Genomic DNA, 22600 nt, shown 5'->3' with positions numbered 1-22600 from the left:
TTAATCAATCTCCAGCCCTTAGAGCTGCACTTCAGCTGGAAAAGAACAGTGAAGCCCCCTATGGCACTGGAGTGAACAATGAAAGTAAGCGACAGCAGTGTGGCAGACGATTGTGTGCAGTGTTACTGCCCTTGACTCAGTTTTGACCTCACCTAGAGCGAGTGAGCGAGGTTCTCTTTGATTGGTTTCAAACCCATGGCCGTTGAAGAAAAGCACATGAAACTAGCGTCCAGGCATACCTGCTGCTGAAAAGCCTGTGTGCACACCTAATATGTTGGAGAAATAGTTCGTCAACAGTTCATCCATGTGCAAACATGACCCCTGTCATCCAGCCAAGGGTGATCTGCAGCATTAAGTGCCAGTCATGCAAATTAAAGCTGCCTCTGGGCTGCTTTAACTCATGCATCCAAAATACCCCAAGTTTTCTTTAAAAGAAAAAAAATACGTGGAAAATATGATTAACCTGTTTGTTTGGGCCAATTTGTTTTCTTACCCACCTGTCTCTGGCCTCCCCATCCCATTCATGGTTTCTGAAAGCAGCACTAAATTCTAGGAAGAGGAGGAGGAGTCTGTGAGATTGATGCTAGAGAGCCTTGGGAGGTGTCACTCAAAAGATACCCATGATACATACTTGAGCTCACGAAGGGCTCAAAATCTTTGCAGCCCTTTTTCTTGAGACTTTCCATATTAATAATGAATTATGGGCACTTGTTATTATGACTTAAACCTAGTGTTATTTTCCTGTACGAGAGAGCATCAATATCACTGCAGTCCAGTATTTTACTATATAATGTACTGAACTGCTCTGTTGAGTGCTTATTTGTTTGATTAATTTTTGTTTTCAACCGAGGTTTGCTGTAAGCGAGACTTTAATCACAGTGTAGTCATTTAAGAATAAGTTATAAAATTATAGCTGTATAATATTCATTCTATGAGATCTGGAATGACCAAATGCATCATTCAGATCCACTGCTCCAGGATGCTTTTATCATATTCCCTAATGCCTAAAATTGGCTAAAATTAATCTGCACTCTTTTTCACATTGCAGGTGCTAGAAAGATTGTTTCAGAAGGGATTTAACGTGGCAGCTTCGTGTGGTGGAGGGGTAGATTCCTCCCAGTTCAGTGAATATGTGCTGTGCCGTGAAGACAGAAGACCACAACCCACCCCAACAATCAGAATAAAGCAAGAACCCCTGGACTAGAACCAACCCTTCCTCCTTTGTAACCATAGAAGTGTTTAATAGTCCCTTATGTGAAACACTAAGGATTTGCAAAACAGTATTAGCAAACAAATTGTGACTTTATGTTGCCAATTAGTGATATTCGAAAACTACCTGTCACATAGCCAGCCATGAAACACATTTGAAAAACCACCTGTTTGTTTTTCATGATGAACAACTGAGCATGCTCAGCGTACAAGGCTTTGTGGGAATGTACTTTCAACCGAACAGCTGTGATGTTGAAAAAGGCAAAGCTTCACAAAGTACTGACCCCTTGATTGGGCTTCTGCAGAAAGACCAATTAAAGCAATTTGAATATGTCAGCTGGAGAAACGACAGTTCTTTTGACAGCATCCCTTCCCTCCTCAGTGATATTCTAAGGCAATGAAACAGGGTCCACCAAAAGGAAGATGGTACCTTAAAAACTGCACTGAGTATCTTCCCTGACTGAATGCCACACTTCTCTCATATCAGATGTGCTTTACACCTCCATATGTTTTGTTACATTTCTGTGATTGTAACTCATTTGTGCTAGCAAATGGCTTATTTTTATAAAACATTTACAACTGAAATAACTGTGTACAGAATACAAAATCAGAGAAGGACCAATTCATAGTCATCTGGTGCTCAGTCCTTTAAACACAATTGAGGACTAGTTGTGGCTAATATGTGCAAAAGTAGGCACTTTTTAGTAAGGCCATCTGACATCAAAATGGCATAGCACGGGCCCCAAATGTGGCGTTATAGTTCTTTTGAGATGCCAATTTTTTCTTGTTTCTCTCAGAGTTTCAGTGTTTTGCATCATCAGTGGAGTGGTGGTTCTGCCAAGCATTTGCCAAAGCATCTGCTGTTGCCCTTTGTTATTCTTTTACTAAACCTACTTAAATCCCATGTACCGGAGCAGGTGTTAAACATTTTGGACACCCCCTACTCTCCATGGCTCGGGAATTTTTACAAAGAATGATAAAGCCCCATATTTCTCGCTGTCTGACAGGAGCAGGCCAAGTTTTGTTTATTTTTCCTTCTATTAATTTTGAAATACGATTAAAATACTGATTTTCTAGCTGCCCTGTATCTGTATTTTTTGCTTTAAAGAAGCCATTTGTCTGTAGGAGGTTACTGTTCCTTTAACAAATACAGTATCAACTCTTCTGACTTATGCAGCTTCCTTAACTCAGGAGACAGCACTGTGTTTGCAGGTGCAAGTATATAAATAGCATTCTGCTAAATCCTGTTTACTGCTGTTTAGCATGATTGGGTCCTCAATAACTAATTCATGTGTTAATCGCAATTTAGTTTCTCCCACAATAATTTATAGAATACTGTTGTAGATGCTGAATTTTAATTAAACTGTTTTTAGACGCGTAAGTACAGCTATATAGAACAAGGGACCGAGTATTAAATAGTCAGCAATATTTGACAATTCTGTTTCTCTAATGCCATCTGATTACTTGGACACAAATTAGGACCTGGAGTTTAACACTCAATTTTTCAAAAGTGCCTAGTGATTTTGGGGGTGCCCATGCTGGAGACTGTACGTGGCTCTGATTTTTGGAAAATTCCCTCTGAAAAATCAGGCCTCTTCAAATTGCCCCAGATTGGGCACCCAAAATCACAAGTCATTCATGAAAATCTTAGCCTACTGGCCTGCTGCCTTAGCAGAACAGTTGTCGGTCATTTGGCCAAATCTGTCTAAAGATTTTTAAAGTTATTTTATGTCATGGTTTTATGCTTGTTTGACACACTAAATAAAATTGCTAGGTACTGCCATATTTGAAAAAATGGCACTACGTTACCTTTCTCTGTAAGATATCTGTAGAATTGTATATTATACATTTAATATTGTAAAAAAAATTAACGTATAATTGTCATGTATTTGTGTATACACATTTCTTATACAGAACTTCATGCCATAAACATTTCTGTAAAGTAAAAGTTCAAAACTGCAGCAAGTAGAATGAACACTCACTTTATCCCCCACATTCTTCAAGAGAGGTAAGAAGCTTGGGCTGTATTTCCTTGGCCTTTGATTGAGTTCAGTTTATTGTAGCCATCTCTTCAAAAACAGTGTTTGTTTATTGATTCTATGGATTTAGTTCAACTTCTGTTCAAATTCTCCTTAAAGCATCAGTTTAGCTCCTAGCTTTTACCATGTATATTCCGGTTTTGTATTCATTTCCTGAACAGAGTGATTCAGAGAGAAATGGAGGCTGGACCCTTATGTGTCCGTGCATACTGTTTCATTTATTAACATTCAGCTAGGAGAGGAAAGTTCTTCTGTAGTTATGGTACATTCAGGCTTCAGGAGTATGGGCCAATCCTGCAGTCCTTACTCAGGCAAAACTGCTGAAATCAACAGGAGTTTTTGCTTGTGTCCTGGGTTGTATCAGTAGGAACTGATATTAAGCACCTCTTACAAGGGGGTGAGGACTGTCAACTCCAGTTGAAGTAAAATGGAAGTTGAAGGGCCCTGTGCTTCTCTCAGGATCAAGCCCATAGGCAGAATGTTTTAGATTTATGTAGAGAGCCATTAAGTATTTGTGGTTTTGTTTGTCTGTTTTCTTCAGTTTGGTGTTCACCATATTTGTATAACTCAATAAAGCAGCTACAGTACTGACAGCAATTTGGTAAGGTGGCATCATAAAAGATTCCAGGCTGCTCCAACTGAGTTAAATGTGAACTTGAGATGGAAAGTTTGAGCCATGACATCACAACATTAACTGCAAAACAGCATTGCAGCAAGCAAGACATATGGAAACAATCACTTCGTTAGGAGAAATATGCCCTTTTTTTTTAAAAGGAAAAGTTAAGCTAGGACATGTTCTTTTAGTTAGCGACTTCAGGTCACTGATTTAATGTTTATTACAGTTTCATTTGTATCTCTTTTACTTTTTTATATCCCCATATTCTAAAGTAGCAATATCAGCAAAAACTGATGTGAATTTTTACTTCTTTCCTAAACCATAGTAATACAGCTTGATTAAGAACATTGCTCAGTGTCATGTAAAACAGTTTTTAAAATATCATCACATCTCTAGTAAAACTGTGGTTTGCAGACAGCGAATGCTTTTAGTTTGAAGGCCGAAAAGTAAACATACCTTGTTTTTTAATCTAATTTCACTGAACAAAATTGGTTGGAATCTCTTTGCTGAGCACTGAAACTGTGGTTTTGAGAACTTCAGTCTTCTCTAGCACTTTTACATGTACTGTTCTGTGCCACTGTGCTCCCAAGTCTGACAGAAAAGTGAAAGGAAAATGTTATGTTGTGCTTATTGGGCAAATCTTTAAGAAAGCAAATGTTGTGTGCATTCACTGACTGTATTTAATAGCATCAAGGTTTGTTGACAGTTTTATTAGATGTTTGACAAAGAATAAGAATCAGCACAACAGAACATTAAATACTCAGTTTTAGTATTTCTTTGTGGGTATTGTTAATATTTTAATGCAAAATGTTTTTGAACAGTGCTTAAAAACTACAAGACAATGTGAAACTGAAATTAATGTTTGATAAATTAATACTGTATGTCACTCAAATGTGTTACTTTAGTAAATTGTTTTATTTCTTTACAAAATAAGTACAAATAAATTTTCACACAAATTGGGGTATTTACGAGTATGTACAGAAATAATCAAAATAACATAATTCTAATAAACACAAGATCTTTATAAACAATATGTACACATTATCAGTACATTTAAAACATAATTTTACACTTCCTGGCCTTAAATACGTTATGAATAATCTTTTGGCTAAATAGCAGCAGTATAAATTTTGTTCTGCTTTTAACAAATCTTAAAATATAATTAAAATTTTTGTTTTTAAAACTATTGGACAGATAGTTCTATTTGTGCTTTCAGTATTGTTTCCCATCCAAAAAAAAAATACTGCCTCAAAAAAGTGGCAAGTATAAACGTGGTAAAATTTGAAAATATAAATAAACAAATGCCTCCCTTCCGTAGTTACTGAAAATACTGTGGTGTCTGGTGTGTCCACCTGCTTCCTGAATGCCACATCCAAAGCCTATTAAGAAGACACCCCTTGGCTTTGGTAACTTATGCTCTAGTCCAGCAAAGCATTTAAGCATGTGTGTATACTTACACCTATCACATGCTGAAAGTTTCACATGTTTAAGTGATTTTCTGGATCAGGGTCTCAAGGTCTGATCATGCAAGGCAAGGTCAACTCCCAGTGACTTCTGTGATGACACTGATGACCTTGCAGGATTGGACCCTGAGGACTTAATACTGCTCCCACTGACTCCAATGAGAGCAGGACTGGCCCCTCTATAACACAACTGTTTTTGACCGTGACTTTAAAAATCGGGGTAGAATACTCTAAAATCTTTACTCTCTCATTTTTAAAACCACGATTAGACCATACTCTTCACAATAAATAAAGATTTTTTTAAAATAAAAAACCAACTCAGATTCATGTTACTAACCAGCTGCTACAAATGTGCAAAAGGTTGAGCAGATTTAGAAAACAACTGGAAGCTATTCAAGGTAACTCAGCTGGGACCTGAATGCACAGATTTCATACACTTAGGAATTGGCTCAGCAAATGAGTAGTAAAAGCAAAAATCATAAATATATAAAATTTGTGGGACTGTAGGATGGCTACTCTTTCAGCTGTGCAAAAAATTGCAATTATAACTAATCTAAAATGATAATAGGCATCACTGTGGTTAGTCAAGGAAAATAGTGCTAGTAAAAGTTAAGGAAACAGAGAAAAGGTAGCACTGTAATTGAACATACTGCTAATAAAACAAATACCATCCTTAGGGCCCGATCCTACAAACCCTTCTTCCAAGTTGCCCAGTGTCATCAATGGGACGACTCGTGTAAGCATTTGCAATGCGGCTCTGAATTTGTGTAAACTCCCTCTCATCTACTCAGGTTAGCCTCATCTAAAAATGGCCAAACGCCATAAAACTTTAAGCATACATCGTATCCATGGATTTAACCTCTTTAAAAACCTTTTGCACATTTTCATTTCTTTCTTTCTTTCTTTCTTTCTTTTTATGTAAGGGGGATTTATTGCATGTGTCTGACAACTTTGCAAAAACAAACTACTGGAACACTGACATCTGAAAAAAATAGAAGGCACATTCAAATTACAGATTTTCAATGCAGGTTGAGCTTCTCCATGAGAAAACCAGTACAATTCTTGGCTTTATTTAAGCAAAGCTCTGTAGAGCAGGAGAGAATGGCTAGTTTCTCTTTCCTGCTCCATGTAAAAGATGAAGTCCCTGAGGTTTACTCGAGTTATTTTCTGTCGTGCATACTGTCTAGATGAAGGAGCCCCAAAACCAGCCTGACTTCCACTGGTCATGCCCAAAACCTGTAAGAGAAATAAAGACCATGAATGTTCTACAGCAAAACCAAGATTCTTTTCACTTTCAGGTTATATGAATTTAACGTTGGATTTTTTTTTTAGTGTCCTAAATTGATAACTATGAGCCTAACCCTTACATGTGCCAGAAACTTTACGGCTGTGAGTAAAGCTATCCAAATGCACTCATGTTTATGAGACTGGGCCCTCCCTGTTTATGCAAAACACAAATTCATCTCTAGTTAACTCCATTTAAGTCTGTCAAGTACACAAGAGAAATACTTAACTCATTAAATGTCAAAAGTCTTTCTCGAAGCTAGCTTAGCAGCTTTAGGTCATCATAGAGGGCTGGTGTGCAAGTCTGAACCATCTTCCCGGTTCTTTGTACCCAGGACTGGAAGAATGTGCTGGATGTATATCAACATGTGGCTAATGCGATTACTCTAGTAGCGGACTGGATGGGCAGTTGAGTCTGGACTAGACTCTGATACTCTCCTCTGGGCTGCACCAACACAGGCCCAAGGTAATGAGAGACTGAAGCAATTTTGCTACAGGGCACAATCAATCCTCAGCTGGTAGACGGACAAAATTAAACAGGTGAAAAACCTGGCATGAGAGGAAGCCTCCGGCAGTATGAGGTAGTGCAGACAAGCATTGGTAAAAACATTTTCGAAGCCAAGTTAAATAGTTTCTGCACCTAACTAGTCCAGGGCTAGCTGGCCCTCTGTGCAGAGATGAGTTTCATTCACTATACCAGCCCCAATTACTGATCTTAAAACCAGAGTACTAAATTCTCAAGATCTAAGAACTAAGTCTACAATTTATAGCCCCTTTAGAATGTTGTTGGTTCTAGAATGGAAAGCCTGCTACACCGGAACATCGAGGATTTTTCCATTTAGGAGACCACTGTTGGTTTGTACAACTTTTCATTGCTTCCAGGTGATTTTTAACAAAGAAAAATATTAAATAACTTAGAAAATAAGGATTTGAAATATCTAAAATATTTTGAAAAACTTCTAGAATGTTTTTGAAGAGTTCTAGACGGTTTCGAAACTCAAAACTTACCAGGATTCATCCATTCTTCAAAATGCTCTCAGGGTGGTTTTTTTTTTTTTTTTTTAGAAAATAAAAAGTTTAATATTCAAGGATCTTTATTATAGCACATTATAAAACATTTACTTATATGCAACTCTAGTCCTGAAGAGGAAAAATACAGTACATTCTGAATAGGGCACAGAGTGGCTGATTTCTTCATTGCCTTTCTCTTCACTTGCCTTGAGAGAGAGAGACTCACTTTCATGACTATACTGCTCATGAGTTATTTCTCCTCTGTCGAGTTATTAAAGGTCCCCAACCTTTTTGTGGCCAGTAGCACATTCATGTTTTCAGAAGAGTGTGGCAAGTGCCAACAATTTTTCAATTTTTAATGTATTTGTACATTAAATAATATGAAAAATATCATATTTAATGTTACATAATATATGAATCCAGAGAGAAGAGGGAAGCCGTGAGGACGGAAAACACCCGCACCCGCAGCCCCAGAGTACTCTGTCCTCAGCAGGCGCGGGGCCCCAGCTTCTCTCCCCTGCTGGGCACTAGGCGGGCCCCGCGCCTACCGGGGACCGAGAACACCAGTGCCTGCAGCCCCGGAGTTCTCTGTCCCCGGCAGGCGTGGGTCCGCAGCTTCTCTCCAGATTAAGCCGCGGCCACGCGCCTGCCTGGGACCGAGAACACTGGCGCCTGCAGCCCTGGAGTTATCTGTCCCCGGCAGGCGCGGGGTCGCGGCTTCTCTCCCCTGCTGGGCACTAGGCGGGCCCCGTGCCTGCCAGGAACAGAGAACACCACGCCCGCAGCTTGAGTTCTCTGTCCCCATAAGGTGTGGGGCCACGGCTTCTCTCCCCTGCTGGGTTGTTCATCCACATTGAAGGCCGAGGGTCTCGCCAATGGACAGCCCATTACTCTAGCTATTTCAAGTCACACTTTGCACTGTGACCAGCATCACCAGGGCCAGCTCTAGGCACCAGCAAACCAAGCACATGCTTGGGGCAGCACAATTTCAGGGGCGGCATTCCGGACAATTTTTTTTTTTCCTTCGGCAGTTGCGCTCCCAGAGGTTTTTTTGGCTTGGGGTGGCAAAAACCCTAGAGCCGGCCCTGAACATCACGTGAGCATCTATTTTTACTGTACCACATATGTGACAGCAATATCCACGTGATAAGTTGCAGAACTATATGAAGAAGTGCATGTATCATGCACCTTCTGATGGCCTCTCATCTGCACTCTGATCACTCAGCTGTTTCTGCCAGTGCCATTGTCATTATTCCAAAACTCAAAAAAGCCAACTTTTTTTTTCTAAGTAACCTGACTCAGACATGTTTTCCTCCTTTCACTCCAAATGTTGAACCTCCTTTCCGCTCCTACAAATTACACTGGCCTGATGTCCAGCAAAGTTAATGCTGGACCCGTGACAGACTTATTTCTGAGGAAATAAAACTATTCCAAACTCATGCTGATAATACTTCTATACTATCATAGCATGTCCGTTTAGACACATATTCCAACTGTAAAGTATTAATAGAATGAAACAATCTCATTTTCTCATTTCTTCATAGAAAGCTTGCTTTCAAAAAAAAAAAAAAAAGCAGGCAAATTCTGTTATTTTTTAATAGTCTGAAAACCACTGTAGCAAATAAGTACTACGTGTTCACTGGCCAAAGTGGCTGGAATGAAGATGAAATAAATCACCCTTGTTACATTTATTTTCTGAAATACTTAATTTTTTGTTGGAAAGATCATAATTTTTTTTATAGCTGGTAGAGTAAAAGTGACATTTGTAACCTGAAAGTCAGGTTTGTGTTTTCATAACAGCCCCGGTATTGTAAGACACTCAGCTATCCAATACTATTTTGTGATCTGGTTATACAATGCGGATTTTTATGAACAATTTTAGAACAAAGAGTGCATTTAAATCGACAGCACACAAACCTGTCAATGTAATCCCTAATTTAGAATGACACCAATTTCTGTTTGGTATCGCACTGTACTTAAAATCATTCTGCAATGCTCCATATGGCAAAAACATACACTATTAATTGCCACAGATTTTTAAAATTATTTACAAGAATGCAAACACAGTTAAAACTAATTGTCGAGCATAGTAGGATTGAAGTAATGCATATCTGACCAAAAAAAAAACCAACACATTTTTATCAGTGTGATAGATTTTTTCATTAATAAGCTCTATGTTGCCTGTATCCATAGCAACTAATAAAGGAGTCACAAAGATAAAATCTCTAATAAAAAACATAAATGGCTAGAAATTGTTTACAACCTTTATTTCATAGCTCACCATATTCAAGCTATCACAGAATCATGCCCACTTCAATTTATATATCATGACTATTTTTTGTAAAGCAATGAACTACTGTTTTTAATGCAAGAGGGGCCTTTAGAAGGCAGGATTTAGACCAGGAAAATATTTACATTTCAGTTTGTTCTGCCCCTTCATTTAGAAAGGACATACAGAAATTGGCTATGGGCAACTTCATTTCTCTATCCCCTATTCCATTTTCTGTTGTCCAGCCTTACTGCTCCATCCCACACTGGGTGTGTGTTATATTCACTTTTCAGGTTGCAAATCTCAGAGAAGAAGACGACAGTATAGAGCAGTTGGCTTCTCCTCTGTTAGGCTCCACCCATGTTCTTTGTGCTTTGCCCATGAATTGAGTACCTTCATTTTGCAGTGGTGCACAGAGTAGAATAGGAAAGAGAGGCTCAGGAAATCAAATACAGAAGCAAGCATTCAAAACATGGTACCATGTTCTCTGCAGAGACTAGCTCACTGAAGTCAATAGGAGTCTCTCTCTAGACTTCCATGTCCTTTTGCTCAGACCCCAGCAGTACAGCAGGGCAGATGGCTGTGTGTATATCTAGGTTTTTAATTATACTGTTGGATTGCCAAACTGTCTGAGACAGTGAGATTTGAACCTATGATCTAAAAGAGAGAAATGGCAGAAAAGGGTAACTCTGGTACTTTGGCCTGTTTAAGGGCACATTTGAGGCATTTTAAACTCATTTCCCATGTAATGCAGCATTTGGGACATATTTCTCAGTTTGTCTGCTGCATTTATGATTGTCTCCTATACAAAAACACATTTCAGGAAAAGTAGAACAAAAATGATGGAAATAAAATACTGTTCAAAGCTACCCTAGACCACCAGATAAGCACAAAACATGTTCCAGAGAAACACACACTCAATGTGGATGTGACAGAATGTACAAAAACAGACAATTTTTCATTGACATTAATCCAAAACGACACCTACTATCACTGAGACAGAGAGTCAAAATACGCATTAAATTACAGTAACATCACCAGATGGACATTAAAAATAGGCTTAACTGCTCACAAAAAGTATGCTACTACCTTTAGCAAGCAGAATTGCCTAATTTACACATGTAACAAAGGATGTATTTTAAGTTATATAATAGAGGTTGCAATAGTTAGCCAATTAAAAAGTTACACATTTCCTCAAATCTGAAAAAAAATTAAAGCTTTAAAAACGTTAAAGAACTGTGGAGCTATGCGGTGAGATTCTAGCTGGGAAATACAAAGACAAGGGCAAGTGCAGACGACTGCATTGAATATTTTATCCATCCCTCCTTTACCAGAAAACAACTCAGTCTTGACATCTCTCCTTTGAACACAATCTTGAACTGAGGCTATTGCGTCTCTGTGACCCAGAGAAAACAAGGCAATAACGATAAAACAGATCTACTAGTTTTCTTCCCAGGCTACATGGCCGGTCCTTGTGGCAGACTAACACTTCAAGCCAAGGTCCAGAAGTGGGAATCATGAAGTAACGCTTCAAAATAAAGCCAAGACACAGATGCCTGTGGCTCCTGGGGTTCCTAGTTGTCATGTCTGGGTAGGAGAGGGGCAAGGATGGTTGAGGTTCAGACTTCTATATTTTGACACAGGAATGTAGCTTCAAAAGCAACAGGGCCTGGGTGGGGTGTATTGGAGGGGAGATGTTTGATAGAGGGGAAGTGAATGAGGTGAAGATACAGGGAGTCTTGTCTCTCCAATTTCAATTAACTCAACTGAGAGATGGGGAAGAGGCATGTCTTATCTGGCTTTAAGAGTGAGAGGCCTTTGTGATCAGAGAGTAATCTTTGGGATAAAATTTAGATAGTTGAAAGAGTGCACTGGAACAGAGTAGAGCTATGTGGCAGAGGCACAATGCAAAAGAATGAGCATATTAGAGTATTGGGGGAAGTCACTGGAGAAACTGATTAGAGTTATATCAGCCCCATAACTGATGGCAGATCATTTGTAAATAAAGTCTGCAATTTAGGGGGTCTTGTTAAATCCTGCAACCAGATACAGTTAAGGCAAAGAGGGTACTTCTCCATCTCCCCCATGTAAGATGAATGCAGCCATTTGCTTTGGATGTAGACCTTGCCACACTTCCTCATACCTTTGTCAACCCAAGATTTGATGACTCCACTTGAGACTACACCTTGGGCCATTTGGGAAAGTGATCTTTGCCCAGAGCGTAACATAGTAACCAAAGTCTGAATTTGGAGGTCATAAAGGGACAGGTAAGTCTTCATGTAAAACAAATGTTACAGGAGCACTGTCACAAGGCAGGACTTCCAGGGCCAGCTTTAGGCCGATTCCCCGGAATTGGGCCCTGCGCCTAAGAGCCGAGTGAAGGACCCCCCGCCGCCGAAGTGCTGCCAAAGACCCGGACTGCCGCCGGGTATTCGAATCAGGCCCCACAGGTCCTAAAGCCGGCTCTGAGGATTTCGCCCCAGCTTACTAAGGACTCGATGCCATGCGCACCATCTCTATGTAGTTTTATTGTCCAACTTAGGTCAAATCAACACAAACACAATTGCTCAATTCATGCTCGGAGACTGCCAGGGGTTTTTCCCCCTTCAGTTCTCAGGTTCATTCTGCAGCCCCTCCAAGGGACTCTCGCTGTCCTGCTGCCCTGCCTCCCCCCTAGGGGACTCTGGCAGTCCTAGCTCTCCAGGAATCGCTGCTCCCAGGGAGGAGGCAGTGAAAGCCTCATGCCCACCTCTTTCCTAACTGGCCCTCAGTCTGAATCACTGAGGTGCCCCTGTTCCCCCATCTGGGTCTCTATGTAACCCAGGTGCCCTCTTTTAAAGCTCAACTGGGGTCAGCTGACCAGTCACAGGTGCACTGGTCCTCTTAAAGGGACAGTGTCATCTTACGACAAGTACCCTCAACACAAAAGAGAGGGAGCTGCTGGCAAAAGCTTTTCCCAGAGGGCCCCTTGACTCTGGAACATGGTCCTAACACCTTGCTCTGCCAGAGCCTGGGTATGTTAGGCTCTCCTTTCTTTGGGGCATTTGAGGAGGGGATGAGATCAGGGTAGAATGGAGGGGCTTGCTAACTGTAGTGTAGCAGAGTGGGAATGAACTAGGATTATGTGGTTCTCCATGGATTTTAGCAGTTCAGTGCATTTATTGATTATTGTTTTGTTTCAATATTAGGAGTCCCAAAGCCTGGGGAAGGAAATTGTAGTTGTATGCTTGAAAAAATCTAAGTAAAGAAAGATGTAGCAAGGTAAAGTGGACATATACGTACTGAGCTAGAGAATGCAGGGAAGAATAGAGAAGTACAGAACTGTTGTGGCTTAGAGGCTACCGCAGGGAATTGGGAGTCAGGAGACCTAGATTCAAGTGCTCAATCTGCCACTGGGTTACTGGTGACCTTGGGAAAGTAAAAAACAAACCCCCTCCTTTTTGCCTCAGTTTCCCCATCTGTAAAACTAGAATACCACCTTTGTGATTTTAGATCTGTGACTGAAAGGGGCTTTACAAATGCAAAGTAATTATTATTTATAATTAGCTGTCCCACATAATTTAGGGCTCAAATCAGCTCCCAATGAAGTTAATAGGAGTGGTTTCATTGATTCCAATGGGAGATGACTCAAGCTCTTAATTAGCATAACTAAAAGGTGTAGTGATATGTAAAAAAATGACCTTTTAACAGCACCTCATAGATTAGCAGTACTGTATGAAACAATTAAATTGTGGCCAAACTCAACCCTACAGAAAGTCTTAATATGCATGATGTAGGGTCCTTACAAAAGATTTGTTTTCTAATACTATTCCTCACCAAAAGTCATCATTTAGCCTTTCGAATCAACAGCACTTATAAAATGGATTAAAGTTCATTATTTCCTTAGGAAGCCAGTGATTTTCATTTGCAAACATTTTTGGCTCATACTAGTTCAGTGTAACTGCTCCTAACTACTTGGTTCTGGCACGCGCTTGCTTGTTACACCTTCTTTGATGCAAATACATCTCATTTCCTCTGGGCATATAAACACACACCTCACCCTGCAGTCAAACATCAGAAAAACTGATTTGCACGAGTATTTACAAGCGCCTTAAATACCAACACAATTGCAACATTTCACAGACAGCGTGCAGTAATTTTTAATGTCACGAAATAATGAGGAAGGTTAAGTAGACTGAGCCATGATGTTTAGAAAATTCTCTCATTAAATGTGATCCTTTCAATGGATATGATTCAGACAGAGAAAAAACTGGGCGGCCATTACAAGAAGAAAGCTTTCTGATGTTTCCTTGCCTTAATATATAGCTTTGTTTAACACAATATAGTACCATAATACAATGGAAACAGTCAGCTTTATAAAACTACTTCACCTCAAAAACTTCCAACTGGAAGAGACTGGCATTCACTACCAATTTGTCCACCTATCCTTTCTTGTAAGAGAGCAAACAAAAACACAACCTGATCTCTGGCAGAAATTGGTTATGCAACACTATTTCTAAAACAGAGAGTAACAACCTTGGGAGGAGATCAGTGCATCAGTCTAGCTTTGCCTACTGAAGGGGATTAGCTCAGGACGCTCAACTGCCTGAGCACCAATATGTCATTCTCACAGAAGTATGGGTCCATTTGAAAAGTTTCAGTTCCCTAAATCAATTTATCCACACGGTCCCATGCATAATTACGGTGGGCAAGAGATACTGAAGTTCTGCCCACACAGTGATTTATCTTTGGGTTGTGCAAAGAAAGCGGCTTTGTGACGGCTGCCATTCATTAATGAGAGAGACAAGGTGGTTGAGGTAATATTTTTTATTGGACCAACTTCTGTTGGTGAGAGAGACAAGCTTTTGAGCCGACACAGAGCTCTTCAGGTCTGGCTTGTCTATCGCACCAATAGAAGTTGCTCCAATAAGATGATGTTACTTCACCCACCTTGTCTCTCTAATGTCCTACTTGGCTACAACACTGCATGCATTCATTAATAACAACAGTCATTTGGCTGGTTACCTGGGACTCCACCTATAGCAGATGGCACCTTTATCGAAGTGTTAGGACTGTTCTCAAGCAGCACTGCTCCCTAACATCATTAGTCACCAAGTCTTTATGTTATTATTAAAGGCATTTTTGTTCTTTTGTTGGCCTTCCACGGTAAATCCTCTGTTCGGATTTTGATTCTGACACAGTTGCAACTTGTCAGGATCATGTTTTTTTTTTCTCTCTCTGTGCCATGGGTTATAGCTGTTGGCATTACTGTTCCGGTGTCTACGTTAAGGACAAGCAAACTGGTTTCATAAAATGAGAACACAGCCAAAGGAAAAACCAAACTAACTTTAGAGTCAGATCTGTTTGGAATTCTAGGTCTTCTCCACCTGTAGCCAGCACCACTTCACATACCCAAAGGAACTCCAAATGGTCCCCTTCCCACCATTCTCTATTTGGGCAGGTGGGCAGATAGCTATTCACTCCCTCTGAAGAACATGTAGCTTGCAGATTGCGCAGACCTGACGGCCAAACGGGAGATATAGGCTGAAGGACTGTCCAAGGGTTAAGGAAGTGGGGACTCTCAAAGGTTCAGATAACCATCCAAAACTGCCTGGACCATATTTTCAAAACAAATGAAATACAACTGTGCGCCCAAAAGCAAAAATCTACATTTAAAAGACTTTTATGGTTCCATATTAAGACCATCAAAAGTCAGAAAATACTAAAATAAGATTGCCCACATAAACTTAACTATGACCTCTTGTGTATTATGGTGCGTCTTCAACTACATTTCTTAGATAATCTAGAATAGACATACATTATATTCTGTTTACTATAATATGTGCTATTTTAATAAATATATTTTACCAACAGCTATATATATATATATATATATATATATATATATATATATATATATATATAGCATTTGTAATGTAAAAAATTGTATATTAAACTAATTTCAAATCATCCAGTACATTTTATTGAAGTTATTGGGAAAATACTAGCAGAATGTAGCTACATTTGACTGAGGTCATTAGACTTTACAGTGACCTCCAGAGGGCTATGAGAAAATATACCCTTTTAATCTTTATTTGGCAACTTGTGTTTAAAGATCAGATGTTTTTATTTCACACTCACGTAACACCTGGTTAATCACTACTAAACTACTTGGAACTAGCTACATTTATAATATTATTGTCCCAATCAAGCAGTCATTACCAATCATAATCATTTGTCTAAATCACTCTCTTAAGATTCATCCCAATAAAACAGGCATACTTCAAAGTAGCAGCATGCATGGTAAAAATAATTTACAATTATGTAGCACCTTTCATCCACAAATACTTGACACATTGTATACAGAGCACCATGGAAGCAACCTCTAAGGGAGAGGGCAGCAGTCAATCGTATACAGCATACTGCACAAGAATGAGAGAGGTGAAAGTTTATGCACTGAAACAGGGGCAAACCCCTTAGTCTTATGAAATATATCATGGGCTCTTTAACACATACATATAGCCAACAGAGGTTCAAGATTTATGTGCTGGTCTGAAAAATCCACACAGTAAGCTGCCGGAACTCTGCAAAACTGCCTTGAATCAGCGGAACAAAGCTCCTCCCACTGTCAGGAATCTTATTTCACAGAAAAGGTCACCTGCATTCAGGAAGGACTCACAGGCCACTAACTGAACAAGCAGCTGAGAATAGGACTGGAGAAACAATGCGTTCCCCTTCCAAGAATTCAGTCCATTGACATAAGCAGTAGTCATGGATGCACCAGCAATAATCAGGGCCACCAGCTGTGACTCTTGATTCATGCCCTTCCTGGATGGCAAAGTAGATAACACCTAGCACTCCTAATGACAGACGTTGTCAACACTTCCTTAGCTAAGGGGAATCTCCCCCACGCACTCCTAAAACATGCAGCAATCCAACCAGTGCTAAAAGATCCCATCACTTGATGTTAAACAGGTCACAAACTATTGCCCAGTGCCTAATCTCATTCCTTCATGCAATTTAATCATGCTCGCAAAAACACAGTCTCCAACATCACCTCAGACAACACGGATGATGTGCTAGAAGTATGTCAAAGATACTGAGTTCTACACCAAACAAACAGCACTAACTCCTGCCCTGCCCACTGGTGTGCAGAATTAGTGACTGAAGCACCCTGTTCCAATAATCCCTGGCCAGGGTAACAGCCCCTCAGGGACTGTTACAAGCCAATGACACTTAGTAGCCATAAGCTAGTATAGGTGGCCCTGGGGACCAAACTGGCACTCAGCTTCACACAGCCCCAGAAATGTGGCACATCTTTGATACATCTGAGGACTCTGTTCCAATAGATGACAAAAACCTAGGTTCTGTTTTAACTCTGCCACAAAACTCCTATGTAACCTTGGAAATCACTTAACTCTATTCCTTGGTTATGTGATCTATGAAATGGGGGTAGGGATATTTGATGCTTGGCGTTGTCGTATAAGGTTTGAGAAGTGCAGAGAATTATTAAGGTCAGTCAGTCAAAGTGAGAATAGAATTTTTGCCTCCTTCACATGTGAAAATTGGGCATCTCTCTCTCTCTCTTTTTTCCTTCTTCAGATAAAAGCTGAATAAAACTATTTAGTTTTAAACTGTTCATTATCTTTCTGTATCCTTGACTCCACAACTAGTATCCCTTAAAAATTGTATCTTTTAGATCCTCCCACTTCTTGCAAGGTGCTCAGTAGCTGCCAGGCCCTGTGGTCCCCAAATCTTTTCATCCATGTTGTTCACCAACTTGCTCTTCGTTGCAGCTATAGACCTTGCCATATAGTCTCAATCCATGGACATCTTGCAGCTACCACAACTCATTGCCTTACTTGGATTCCAATGAGTGATTTACCTGAGTAAGAACTTTAGGATTTGGGGCTGTATTCTTGTAGACATAATTATGTATAGAATAACCTCTTTATTCTGGTGTGTGTGTATATGTGTGTATATATATATATATATATATATATATATAAATAAATATAAAACACACACACATTTCACCTGGAATGCTCCTCCTCCTATGCTTTGCAAATGTTTAATCAGGTGCTGCTCCCTTTGAAATACAGACCCTGCCAATTATTTTTTTGTTGTCGACATCAAGGCACTCTCTTTTACTCATCTTTCAACAGCAGTTTACAATCTAGCACAAATATTTTTGTATCCTTGCCCATCTTACTCCAGTCCAATCATGTTGCATATCCCTATACTTTCCATCACTGTGAGACAAAGAAGTTCAAAACAACTCTGGAAGAACTGTGATGGATCAGCCAACAGAGCAAATAGTCCCTAGAATCATATTTGATTCTCATCTGATTTCTTTTCCTTGGGGTCATCCTTTATATTTGTTCAAAATCATTATCTGCATTTTGCATCCTTTGATTTTGGCTGGTCCTTCATTTTGTATTCTATATGATTTTGTGACTTATTCAACCAGAAACTTAGAACAATGGAACTGTTTTTGATATCAATATCTGGAATACAAGAGCAGAATTTAAGTGTTTCAAACCTAATCAAAATATACCTAATTGCTAGCCAAGTAAGGACTATTTTTCTTTGCCTCTCCCTTTGGTAAAAACATGTTGAGCTGAAGAAATGTAGCGAATGGGATAGGACACCAGCTGGGTTCTGGGGATGGGTGCGAATATCTGGGCTAGGGGCTGGGCTCTGGGGAGGAGGGGGTTCGAGTGTATTGGCTCAGGGGGCCCACAGGTGGGCTCTGGGAGGGAGGCTTTGTGGGAGTTTGGGCCCCCTGGCTGCGCTCTAGGAAAGGGAAGGGAGCAGAGAAACGGGAACTAGGTTGTCATCTCTACTCCTGGGGGAATTTTTGTGTGTGTCTGTATTGTTACAGACATACTTGCTGACTGGTATTTTGAAATAAATTATCAAAATAACTGAAACTGGCGTGATTATGTAGTATTATTTTGACAAATGAAATTTTCAGAATTTTAAAATATTGTGTGCAGAATTTTTAATATTTTGGTGCAAAATGCCCTCAGGAGTATCTGCACTGGGGAACCTTTAGTATGCACCAGCAGAGTCTACATGGACCAATTAATATGGATTATGTTAGTGCACTTTAGAAATCAAACCCCAGTATACATTAACTACACCATGTAGACAAGCCCAAATTGTCTAGTCCTAATGGTTGTGAAGAAAACCTTACAAACGTGATCCGAGTGTAGCTCAAAGCAAAATCTTCCTGACTCTGGAGATGGTGTCAAACAAAAGCCCTGAGAGGTGTGAACTGCCCCCATTCATCTCAACTGATTTTCAACTCTTAAGCCTAATTATGACACATTAAGAGAAAGATTTTCAAATAATTTTTTGTTATGCAACTGTGTGCCTATTTTGAGCAGTCCTAGCAATTCTGTGCACAAATTAAATAATTTTTTGCACCAATGCCCAAATAAACAAAGGGGGAAAAAACAACAATGGAACTAGAAGTGCCTAGCATAAGTTTTTCCACTGAATGATGTTGCATGCAACAGTCACTGTGTTAAAAGCTTAGTCATAAGCTAAGTACAGTAGTACAAACCTCCTACAGTTATCATTGAGGTCCTGTGAATGGAAGGGTAATGTATGCCCCTAATTTGTACATCCAGGCCATAAAACCACTTAAATATGCAATGTGGCCCTCTTCACAGAATGACCATCCCTGGGTTGGAATCCTCTCCCACTTAAAGCTTAGAGCTGGTCAGACTAACTCAGGAGTCCCCTACCTACATCCTGGACTCCCGCCCACCTTGAAATTACACAAAATACTATCTTAGAGCATGGATGAGACAAACCAAGCAGAAACCCCTCTCATGCATCATCTGCCACAGTAGATCTGATGAGGCTTCACAAAGTCAAATATTTACAAGTTTACATTTAAAAGTAGAAATTATCTAAAATTAATATCTGGTGGTCATCGTACATTCAAGCAGCAATGAAATTTTAAGACCTAAATATTATTACCTTCAGCATACAGGACAAACAGTGTGTTGAAAATTAATCACTTGAATAGGAAACGAGATGTTAAAATTTGTCAATAGAGAGCTATTTTTAATCTTTCATATATTTTTGCAAATGTCAGGGAACACAGTTGATGATTGGTGTAAATAGGGTGACTAGACAGCAAGTGTAAAAAATTGGGACACACTTTTTTCGGGAGGAGGTGGGAGGTACAAAACCCCTAATATCGGGACATTTGGTCACCCTAGGTGACATTTGGTCAGATTGGGTGACAGTGAGTGAGGAAGGATCATGTACAGTGGGAACTGTTTGAATCCTTAAGCCATTCATTTCCAGATTTTTTAACATTTAGGAGAGACATCTCATGCTACACCCCTACCCCAAACTCCCCTGCTCCCTCCATGCCCCTCATGGTTCTTGCCATCTTCTTTCTATGTTCCACCCGGGTCCTACGCACACACCATCCGTGCTATACTGCTTATCATGCCTGCTGCCTCCATTTCCATATCCCCTGCGCCTCTCCTTTTTTCATGCCCTGCTCAATTCTCCCTAGCACCAAGCAACTCCTTATGCCCCGTTCCCTTTCATACTCCCATCTACCTTCACTGTTCCATACCCCTACTCTCCATGCCCCAACTCTAATCCCCTGAATACTTCTCTTGCAGGCCTACTGCCAAGTACTGTACACCCCTTTTCTGACCCCCATGTCCTCTCCCTACCTTCATTCCATGCTTTCCTCTATGCCCCCTCATCCTGCTTCCATGCCCTCCAATTTCTTGCCCCCATCCCCAGAAGCTGACCCTCATCCTGTCACTATCACAGCACCAGAGCCCAGAGCATAATTTTGTGTCAGCCCTCTATGCACCCCTTAATCCATGTCCTTCCCATACCCCTTCTCTCTATACAGTCTCCTGTACTCCTGCCACTATGCATTACTACCACCTCCCTCTGGTCACGTAGCCTCCAAATCTATGCCCCCAATCTATGGCTCAACGCAGAAGCTGATAAAACAGCAAAGCCTTGAGTCAGTAGCAGGTCAGTTTAAATTTATAAACATTTATTGTATTGCCCATTTAAACTTTGCACTTTATAAAATTATCAACAATTCTTTATCTCGCCCCATTCTCTGCATCTCCAAATTGTTGCCTTCTCCACTGACTCCCACCCAAAACCAACCAACCACCTAAACTCTTAAAGGCACTTCTCTGCAGAACGGCCAACAAAACAGAACACATTTTTGAGTTTCTATGCCAAACTACTTTGGAAAAAATTTTAGTTTATAACTTTAAAAGTCCTTTTTTAATTTTTTTAAATAAAATTTTTTAACCAAACCTTCCATAACAATCCCTACTGTGGACTGAGATGCAACATGAAAAGCTTCAGAAAGATCAGCTTCTTTTTTAGGAAATTGATATTACAGCTCACACAAAGTTGTACAAGTAGTTAAGGAAGGAACTTAAAAACAGAACTAGGTTGAATACATGAACTGAGGGTACAATGAATACAGGAATACATCTGCAAGAAATTTTGCAACAACACTGTGAATAAGATATAGCCTCTGGAAAGTACAAGCTACAAGCCCAATTAGCAAAGACTTTAACTAATTATACATTTATATAACAAAGTTATGATCCAGTATTAGCATATCAATAAGTGAAAAATTCTTGTCAAATTCCTGAAATCATCCCTAAACTGGTAACTTTAGTATCTTGTTAAAGTTGAATACCATTCAGAGTACCTTAGGAAGAGATAAATTAACAAGTAAACACCAAAGACCTACCATGATCTCTGCTTGATTATGAATAAATTTCAAATATATAGATATTTATTGCACCTAAGTTAGATAAGATGTTAAAATCAAGACCAACAAAAATCAAAGGGGTCAGTAGTAACAAATCTGTTTAATAATTAAAACAGATATTACAGTATAATGGGAAACAATTCTCAAAGATACAAAATAGCATGTATAAACAAAATAACATAGACAAAAGACAAAATTGTGTGGTACCAACTGAAGAAGCAAAACAGATCTAGACTGACAGTTTCCCAAAGTGACAATGACCAACATATTAAATTAAATTTCTCATACAAATAATTACTAGGGAAATAGGCCACAGCTACAGAACAAACACCTTCCCAAAATACTCGCCAAAAATGGAGATTAGTCATGGGACGAATTTTGGCAAAGTTAAACAAAAGGCAGTGGAACATAATATAGTCAGTATCTTTGGATGGGAGCTGGCACAACCAATCAACAGAAATATGAGAAATAAGATTTACTAAATTAATTAGTGAAGGCAAATGAAAAAATGTGGGATTCAGAATGTGCTCAATAGTATGGAATGATGCTACTGGCCTATTTTTACCATTGGCAATAAGATATGAGAAACAGCTAGCTCTAGTAGAAGCAAGTGCATTATGATACAACACAACATGAGCATTATAAAATGCGAGATGAATCTCAAGCCCAGAGGCTCTTTAGCACCACTCCAAATCACAACTCTCTGCCTTCATTTTTCTCCTTTGCGACCATTCCACTTCTCCAAGTATTTCTGATTTGATTAACCCTTTTTTCTCTTCATTGTCTGATATTTTCAATTTTTCTAACATAAAATCAGATTCTTAAAAAGATAAATTGAATAATAAGGGTAGAAACTATACTGTGGGTGCCAGATCTTCCAAAGTGCCCAGCACTCAGTAGCTTCCATTGTTCTCAATGGGAACCTGACCACTTTATTGG

The 22600-nt window shown here is 39.6% G+C and overlaps 2 protein-coding genes across 8 annotated transcripts in view; one reads left to right on the top strand and one right to left on the bottom strand.

Annotated features, from left to right (window-relative positions):
• KCTD15 (potassium channel tetramerization domain containing 15) overlaps nt 1–4756 on the top strand; it is a 56106-nt gene extending 51350 nt beyond the window's left edge. For all 7 annotated transcript variants that reach the window (XM_054049040.1, XM_054049039.1, XM_054049038.1 and 4 more), the window contains one exon: nt 1049–4756. In XM_054049040.1, coding sequence (XP_053905015.1) covers nt 1049–1204 — 156 coding nt within the window. In that variant the 3' untranslated portion in view covers nt 1205–4756. The remainder of the gene's footprint in view (nt 1–1048) is intronic.
• Nucleotides 4757–4807: 51 nt separating this feature from the next.
• The window catches only part of LOC128848829 (transcription initiation factor TFIID subunit 4-like), a 208415-nt gene continuing 190622 nt past the window's right edge, over nt 4808–22600 (bottom strand). The window contains exon 15 of the mRNA XM_054049034.1: nt 4808–6563. Coding sequence (XP_053905009.1) covers nt 6396–6563 — 168 coding nt within the window. The 3' untranslated portion in view covers nt 4808–6395. The remainder of the gene's footprint in view (nt 6564–22600) is intronic.

Source organism: Malaclemys terrapin, chromosome 14, assembly GCF_027887155.1.
Source record: "Malaclemys terrapin pileata isolate rMalTer1 chromosome 14, rMalTer1.hap1, whole genome shotgun sequence".
NCBI lineage: Eukaryota > Metazoa > Chordata > Testudines > Emydidae > Malaclemys > Malaclemys terrapin.
The sequence above is the reverse complement of the archived record's forward strand: the minus strand, read 5'-3'. Positions and strand labels throughout refer to the sequence as shown.